The sequence below is a fragment of the Egretta garzetta genome, unplaced genomic scaffold (genome assembly GCF_000687185.1).
Source record: "Egretta garzetta isolate BGI_Z169 unplaced genomic scaffold, ASM68718v1 scaffold187, whole genome shotgun sequence".
Classification (NCBI taxonomy): Eukaryota; Metazoa; Chordata; class Aves; order Pelecaniformes; family Ardeidae; genus Egretta; species Egretta garzetta.
The window spans coordinates 20,017-27,921 of record NW_009260342.1 but is presented as its reverse complement, the minus strand read 5'-3'; the positions used below and the strand labels follow the sequence as shown (position 1 = coordinate 27,921).

Below are 7,905 nucleotides of genomic sequence, written 5' to 3'. Positions count from 1 at the left end.
AGGAATGTTCTCAAAACAGAAAAATATTCTCTCAGTAGCAACATGCAAGAGTAATCATGTTTGAAGGGATCCTCTGGTCACTGGGAAGGATCCTCTCATTTGTACAAGGTTTTACACAACCATAGGGGATTTTTGGCAGGAAATCTCCCTCTAGATGTATTGGATGGAGTATTACACTTATGATTTGAAAAACTATTCTGGCACTGGGGTTTGCCTGAGACTCTCAGCTATTGTGATTTGGTGGGGGTTTTTTAGGTATTAATTACAGTTGGGAGGGAAAGTACTGATTTTCTGCATTTGTTAGTTTGTTCCTCCTGTCCTCCAAGATGCTGAAGCTAAAATACGAGGAAGGGTTTTAAATGTGACCAAAATGACCTTGGCAGTTTCTGATAGCGTATTTCTTCCTGCTCACTACAGTGAACACTAACTGCTCTTTTTCCCTTCTTGGTTTCTGAAGAAGTCCCTGCTGGAAAAACCATCAGAGTTGATGTCTCAGTCATCATCTTTCCTGTCCCTCAGTGGCTTTTCTCTTAATCAGGTAAGTGAGGACCAGAGTTTGCACCCATTTTCTCTTTGAGCTTGCCATTAAACTAGGTAACATGCCAGAAATACAGGGATATCCTTTAGTTCACACCAGTGGAAAACCTGAAAGAAATCCATATGGGTGCTTAATTTCAGTCTGTATCAGCTAGATTACTTTTGCCTTTATCAGTTGTCTTCCCAAATTTATCCCAGATATAGTTCTGCAGGCATACTGTTGAATCTTCCGGAGTTCATGGGCCCCTTGCTCTTAGTAGAATTGTGTAGTTGACTGATAAGGTGCATCTCAGTGTTACGGTGTGTAGGTTTTTGTTTGCTGAGCAATAGATTACCTGTTCTCTTCCAGAGAACTGAGCACGGTCTTGATACAATTGTGAGTACTGGGAACATAAAGATTTTGTGAAGGCTTTGCAGTCCAGCCAGGAGAAACCTGTACTGATTCAGAATGTGATGGACTTAATGTTAAATAAAATTGTCAAAGAAGAGGGAACTGGGGAATGAAAAAGGAGTTAGGAAAATACTTTGATCTGTAATTGTTTCCTTTGTACAGTCACAGTGTTTGAAATAAATCCAGTACCTAAACTCTTACATTCGTTTTTTTGCAGGAAAGATATCCAAATAACAGCATGTTCAATGAGGTATATGGGAAAAACATGAATACCAGCACAAAAACAGAAGTCACCCCTTCGGTTGCCCATCAGGAGACTTCACTATATTCTCTCTTTGAAGGGACTCCGTGGTCTCCATCCCTTCCAGCCAGCTCAGGTAATCCTGGTATGGTTTTTCTTGTGTCTAGTGATTTAAGATAATTTGAGTTAATTTGGAACCTACTGCAAGTTAAATGTAATTGGAAATTAAAAAAAATACCTGCTTGACAAGGTGTCTGAAGGTTTCTGTTTGTTTTTCTTTATGTATCCTCAGAAATATAAGGGGATACTGTAATTAATAATAGCATAAGAACCTGGATATTAATTGAAGTACTTGAGCGGGATAAAAGTTGTAGGTGGTGTTAAATCCTGAAATCTCTTCAAGTTAGATTTCTGACAAGTGTTTGGGAGTAGAGCTTTAACTCAAGCTCTACTTGTATATGTATATACATGAAAGTATATGTACTTTCAGTCTTGCTTCTCTGGAAAAAGCAGGAAGAACTGGATTTCATAATGTAGATATCTGAAAGAGAAAAAACCTATATGACTGAAGAGCATGGAGGAAAACATGACTGTGGGGGTTTTTTCAGGGTTTGCTTTTTTTTTTTTCTGTTAAGCAGCCTACAAAGCAAACCAGATATTTCCTTAGTAATTATCTTAAAGGCATAAACCATAACTATTATGTCATTATTTTATTCTCACTAAAAATCCAGAAGAGTGTGAGGGGAGGAATTAATTGAATCTAAGAAATTAGTGGATTTTAAATAACATCTGCACTGGATGAGGTTTTTGGTTGCACTAAGACTTTTGCAACCAACCAGGAATAACCATTGTGGGTGAAATAGAAGGAGTTGCAAAGTGCTTTTGTTGTAGCAGGGTTTATGGCTCACATGGTTTCAGCTTTCTCTCCCTTCGCCTCTTCATTCAAGACCACATAGTCTCCTGCCACCCTGCCGTGCTGTGTTGTCTTCAGGCATTGTTCTCTCCTGCCTGCAGATAGGATTTTCCATGCTTGCTGGCCTCTTTTGCTCAATATTGGGTTCTGGTCTGAATTGCTTTAAGGCTCATAGAAGTGTAAAACATTCACAGACTTGGGAGTTTGCGTTGTAAACTTGCAAACTCCTCAAGGTCTAATGTCATTTTTCTATCGGTTTGTTAAGCTTGGGGACAGATACTGTTTTTAGTTTGAGAAAAGTTCTTCAAGAAACATGGGGAAAACTCACATTGGCTAGCCAGCCCTCTTGAGGTTTTGTGGGTTTTGGTTTTTTTTCTGGTAAGCATGTGTATGCATTAAACATGTATTAATCAGTCATTCTGTTCTTGAACATGCACAAAAATTTTCCCTCAGAACTTAAGAATTTGATTATGCTCACGTAATGGAGGGAATAAAAACCGACCTTCAGCATTGGAGAAAACTGGGTGATGGCTGAATTCTGCAGCAGCACTAAGAAATTCAAAATTGGGAGGCTCTTGCCGTTTCTGTTGACCTTTTTCCTCTTGCCTTGTAATCACTAGATCATTCGACACCAGCCAGCCAGTCTCCTCACTCCTCCAACCCCAGCAGCTTGCCAAGCTCCCCTCCAACCCATAACCACAATTCTGTTCCTTTCTCCAACTTCGGACCTATTGGGACTCCAGACAACAGAGACAGGAGAGTTGCAGACCGCTGGAAAACAGATAAACCAGGCAAGTGCCAGATCCCAGGCTTGTGTGAAGCCAGCTGATGGTGTTTGTTTTGCAGTGGTTTTGCTATGTTCCTTTGAACTTGTCTTTCTCCTGTTTTAGCAATGGGAGGGTTTGGTCTGGACTATCTCCCAGCAACATCGTCATCTTCAGAAAGCAGCTGGCACCAGTCCAGTGCTCCCAGTGGCACCTGGGCAGCCCAAGGCCCTCCTGCTATGGAGGACTCCTCAGCTGTGCTTATGGAGAGCCTGAAGGTATGTTTGACTGAAACTGTGCTCAGGAACGGGTGCTTGTCTCTGGGGCCAGAAGGTCCGGTGATGGGCGTTAGCCTATTGCAAGCATTGGAGTTCAGTGTCAGAAACCAAAGGTTTTTCCTGCAGATGCACTTATATCAGCAATGTGGGAGGTGTGACCCAGTGCTGGAAGATGTCACAGTTTTCCAGTTCTTGCTGTTCTAGAATATTTTGCTGATCAAGACTGGGCTGGCAGAACTGGAAGAAATTATAACGTTTGCTTTGACTAGTCTAAAATTAGTAATTGTTCATGTGGGATGGGTTTTTATGGTAATGAGGATTCTGGAAGAGAATAAGCTTCTTCCAGGGAGCCTCTCTTTAGAAGGCATTCTTTGAAGTCTGGATAACTTTCATGATAAGCCAGGTGTGGGTGATAAAGATAAGAGGGAGAATACAGAAAACTGTCTCCACTTTCTCATCTGTTGGGGACGGGGTGTCTAACGCAAGGAGGTGCTAGTGTTGGCTCTTTGCTTTTAGTCCATCTGGTCCAGTTCCATGATGCACCCTGGACCCTCCGCCCTGGAGCAGCTGTTAATGCAGCAGAAGCAGAAGCAGCAACGCGGACAAGGCACCATGAACCCGCCGCATTGAGACAGAGGTGGCAACCCTTGCAAACGAAGGCTCCATAAACCATGGCATGTTGGGTTTGCAGGACTGGCCCACACAGTCCTGTGCAGGTGGCAGCCCTCTCTTCTGTTCCTTGCTGTCAGGAGGGCGTAAGTGCTCCACCAAACCACTGAGTGTGCACAAAACGTCTGCAGTGCAAGAAAACAACATCAGGAACTCTCCCATCCCTGGGCCCTCTGGAGGGAGAGAGGAACTGCTGTTTGTCTCACTCAGTAACCCGGTATCACCGCCTCTCACCTTCTCCATCGTGCATGTCCCCAGCCACATGGGAAGTAAAAGCTGAGAATGAAGGGCAGATGGGAGAAGCCGATGAGAACTTCTCAATCCTTTTCCTCTCTTTGGGGAGATAAAATAGGAATCCATTAATGATTGCTTTGCTGACTGAGAATGTAGTTGAAATTACTCCTAAACATCTTTATTACTATCTCAGTAGTAAGATCACACTGAATTCTTCCGTACCAGACGTGCTTCGTAGTCAGTGTGTAGCAATGAAAGCCCCAGTTGCTGCTCCAGTCAGAGGTGGTTGGTGGTGAGGTGGGGCTCTATCTCCTGGGCTAGCGAAGGAGTTTCATGAAGGAGAGTCTGGCACTTGGCACCACTTCACCTTTCCCCAAAGGCTTTGGCCAGCCTGTGGGTGGGTTAGAGACTCCAGCATGAAATGCCCTCCTCTCAGTAGGTGTTTGAGCTATAATCGGTGACATGGGGCATTGCAGCACTCTGCTGGACAAGCAAGTTAACTGCTATGGGGTTTTAAATTAATGTTTGATTCCTGTACATTTTACTGTAGCATAGTGGCTAGCCCCACAAAGGGCAGGCTAGTCTGTGCATTCACAGCCTGACTCATTTTAATAGGTAGGTAGAAAGCTTTCAATGGTTTTTGGTTTGGTTTTTTTTTTTTCCTTTCTCTCTCCATCCTCCCATCTTCGCTGGACGCTAGTAGTTTCATTACCAACGTGCAACATCTCGCAGAAAATAAATCAGGGGTCCAGCAGGGCTGGGTAATGCCGACAGTCGGCTCGGACAGTGCGGAGTGTACGCACCCCCGCAAGCACGCATCAGCTCTGCAGAAACCCGTCCCCCCGCGCCCCCCGCCCCCAGCTGCAGCCCCAAACTTTCCGTTCCAGAATGAAATTCAAGGCACCCGTGGACACACGTGTGTAGCGCACACGCGGAAGAAAGCATAGTGCTGTTCATAGATGAAAAGGTGCAGAAGGGAAAAGGAAAACATTTTATTTGCTATTTATTAGGGGGAAGGAAGACTGGAAGCTTCATTAAAGAAAAGGACAGCATTTTCGTTAGGTTTCCCAGGGAAGTTATGGAAACAATCGCAATGTCCATTTGCTGTGTTTAGCAGTAGGGGTTTGTGTGATGATTCAGGATCTCTGAGCTGGAAGTCAGCTGCAGAGCAAAGCACATGCAGGAGCCGAAGTGACACTGGAGTCTGGGCAGCCCCAAAGAATACAAAAAGGGAAGACGGAGGAGACGCGATACCCCTCTTGGGGGTATGAGCAGCACCCCCACGATCTACACCGTAGCAACATCACTGTTCTTTGTTGCATTTCGAAGCTGTGTTTCCTTCAAAGAGTGAAGTTCCCACCCAGTGGTAATACGAACCAAACCCCTCTGTGCTTCCCTCCAGCCCTCCCAGTTTGTGTATCGAGCTGTGCACCCAGGCAGCTGCGACATTCCAGTGTTTGAACCGTCACTGACTCTTGCACCCTAGACGAGCTAACCAGGTTCGCCATCTCACTCCCGGCAGTGCCAGGGTCCCAGCCGCACCGTTCCACTTGTGCATGAGCATCCAGCCTCGGGAATGCATCCGACTGTCGGCTGGGACTCCCCTACCGCCCTCTGACACCAGGGGTGCAGGGAAAGGGGCCCCCAACAGAAACTGGTTTGTGTCATAAGCTTTTTTTGTGTTTTTTGTCTGTCTGTGCAAGAACTGCAGCTGCTGAAATCAGCTTTGCCTTTAATTAAACCATGTTCTCTCCATCCAGGTCTGTGTGTAGCATTTATTTCCTGCATAACTTGGCTGCAGGTTCTTAAAAAATGCATTCTTTTTCTGGAGAAGTCAGAAGAAGGTCTAAAGTTGATTTTTTTTTTTTTTTATTATTATTATTTTTTTTTCCCCCTCCTGTTTGAAAGATAATTAAATAAATGACAGAGATTCTGGCTTGGGGTCAGTGCAGATAACTGGATTGTGGCTTTGCTGCCTGCCAGCAATGCGTTTTACGTACCAAACCAAAAATCTGGGATGGGAGTCGCTTGCAAAGCTGCTCTTCAGTTGCAGACTGAACCCGGGCCTGGGAGAGCACAGGCAGTGGAAGGTGGAGGACACAGATCCTTCTGTCTTCTGACCTGCCCGCAGATGGGGATGTTGGCTGTTAGCAGCCAGTTTTTAAACAGCGTACTTCCAAATGCGTCAAAGAAAACTACAGAGATGTTCTGGTTTTGAAAGGACAGGTGTTCATTGTAGCCAGGTAGCTCTTTGGTATAAGTTCCTTTAAAAATAAATATGATATTTAGGTTATTGGGACAGTGGGACTGTCCAGAACTTCTGTGATAGGATCCGAAGTGGGGAAACCGCTGCCCTTAACACCTTCGAAGCAAAGCGCTCCCAATGCTGTAGGTGGCTGGCTGTATCTACAGCTTGCATGTTTTGAGGACGAGCAGGGTAGATAACTTTAAAATGCTGGAAGGACCAGCTGTCACAGCTGGGGAAGGTGAAATACTGTGAACGTAGTGCCCAGGGCAGAGGGGGCAAACCTCTTGGATAGGGAAGCGGGCATCAAAGTTGTGTAGGCTTCTGTAAAGGGGACAACTTTGCTGCAGGGTGACCTGCTGCGACTCCAGACAGTGTCTGTCTAAGTTGCTGTCTCTTCTGACTGCTGAGAGAAAGCTTTGAGATACGGCTCCTAAAGGTGAAAAAGATGCATATACTTTTAGTGGTAGGGGGCTTTGAAGTCAATTGGAGAAGGGTGAGGCTATGCCGTATCTCTTGTTTAAGCCCTTGGGGTTGGCAGTGATGTTTTAAGGAAGCAAATACTGTCGGAAGTTCAGCCTTTCCTGGTGTGCATAGCTTCCTGAACACCAGTTCCTCTTCTGGATCTGTTGGCGGGGCTGTAAATGCAAGCAGCACCACCCTCTCGTGGGTTTTCCCAGCTGCTGGCTTGTCTGTATAAAAGCTTTGTTAAGGATAGGGCAGGTGGGACAGAGCAAGTCTCTCAGTAAGCATGTTTTTTAGGACTGAATATATTCCTAATGGGGAGACAATTAGCAACTTTTTAATAAGTACCTGTTGTAGAGAACAATGTAAAAGTTAAAATAAAAAATAAAGCTTTTAATACAAGTAGCAATTATATTTAAAGTTCATTTTCAGATGCGATGATTAATATGGACACTTATTAATTGCAACAGTTGAATTCTTAGTTTCTTTCCAGGTCCACGACTTTAAGCTCTTTGGAAATCACATCTCCAGGTCTTTAGTGTTTGACTTTTGAATGAAAGCGGATGGGAAGATGCCTATCTTCCCGTTGCACTGCCCCTCTAACCAGTCTTCATTCACTGGAAGATAAAATTGACACAATTTTTGTCACCCTAGGGGTATACGGGAGCATACTAACCTCCACATACTACAGACAGGCCCGAGATCACCATTTTAAGGTTTTCTGCCTCACAGAGAGAGGAATGGGGTGAACAGGAGTGAGGTATAAGGTAGGAAAAAATGCACTGCCAAATGGAGGCGGGAAAAGTAAATCAAAACAGAGACCAAGGGGCTTAGAAACTGCCTTGAATAGAAGACGGTAGAAAAGTGACAAAGTGAGTGTGGAGAGCAAGGAAATGATCTGAGCTGGGCTGTCCTCTTCAAGATGCCAACTAAGGTGTATTTTCACCTGCTGTTCCATGTTCATACCAAAAAAAGCCCCAGAACAAAGCCCAAAAGACTCTGCTACCCTGGGTTGAGTAAAGCATAGGTGCTCTGAAAACTCTTGCTGTGGGGAACCAAATGAGGTGAGAACCAACTTTTTAATGGGAAATACTTAGCTCAGCAGTGAAGGGGGAGTCATCAGTGTTGTATGGTGCAAAAACTCACCTGTATGGCGGGGGGGGGGATG

General features: G+C 44.7%; 2 protein-coding genes across 5 annotated transcripts in view; one reads left to right on the top strand and one right to left on the bottom strand.

Moving 5' to 3' along the window:
• Window positions 1–7,905, top strand: part of SMG7 (SMG7 nonsense mediated mRNA decay factor) — a 52,027-nt gene that overhangs the window by 41,295 nt on the left and 2,827 nt on the right. For 3 of the 4 annotated variants that reach the window (XM_009642661.2, XM_035898050.1, XM_009642662.2), the window contains 5 exons: window positions 458–538; window positions 1,146–1,305; window positions 2,703–2,873; window positions 2,973–3,124; window positions 3,641–5,782. In XM_009642661.2, the coding sequence (XP_009640956.2) occupies window positions 458–538; window positions 1,146–1,305; window positions 2,703–2,873; window positions 2,973–3,124; window positions 3,641–3,754 (678 nt within the window). In that variant the 3' untranslated portion in view covers window positions 3,755–5,782. Of the gene's footprint in view, window positions 1–457; window positions 539–1,145; window positions 1,306–2,702; window positions 2,874–2,972; window positions 3,125–3,640; window positions 5,783–7,905 lie in introns of those variants that run through there. The other variant, XR_004842489.1, reaches the window with a different exon arrangement.
• NCF2 (neutrophil cytosolic factor 2) overlaps window positions 6,723–7,905 on the bottom strand; it is a 12,505-nt gene continuing 11,322 nt past the window's right edge. The window contains exon 15 of the mRNA XM_009642659.2: window positions 6,723–7,354. Within this exon, the coding sequence (XP_009640954.1) occupies window positions 7,257–7,354 (98 nt within the window). The 3' untranslated portion in view covers window positions 6,723–7,256. The remainder of the gene's footprint in view (window positions 7,355–7,905) is intronic.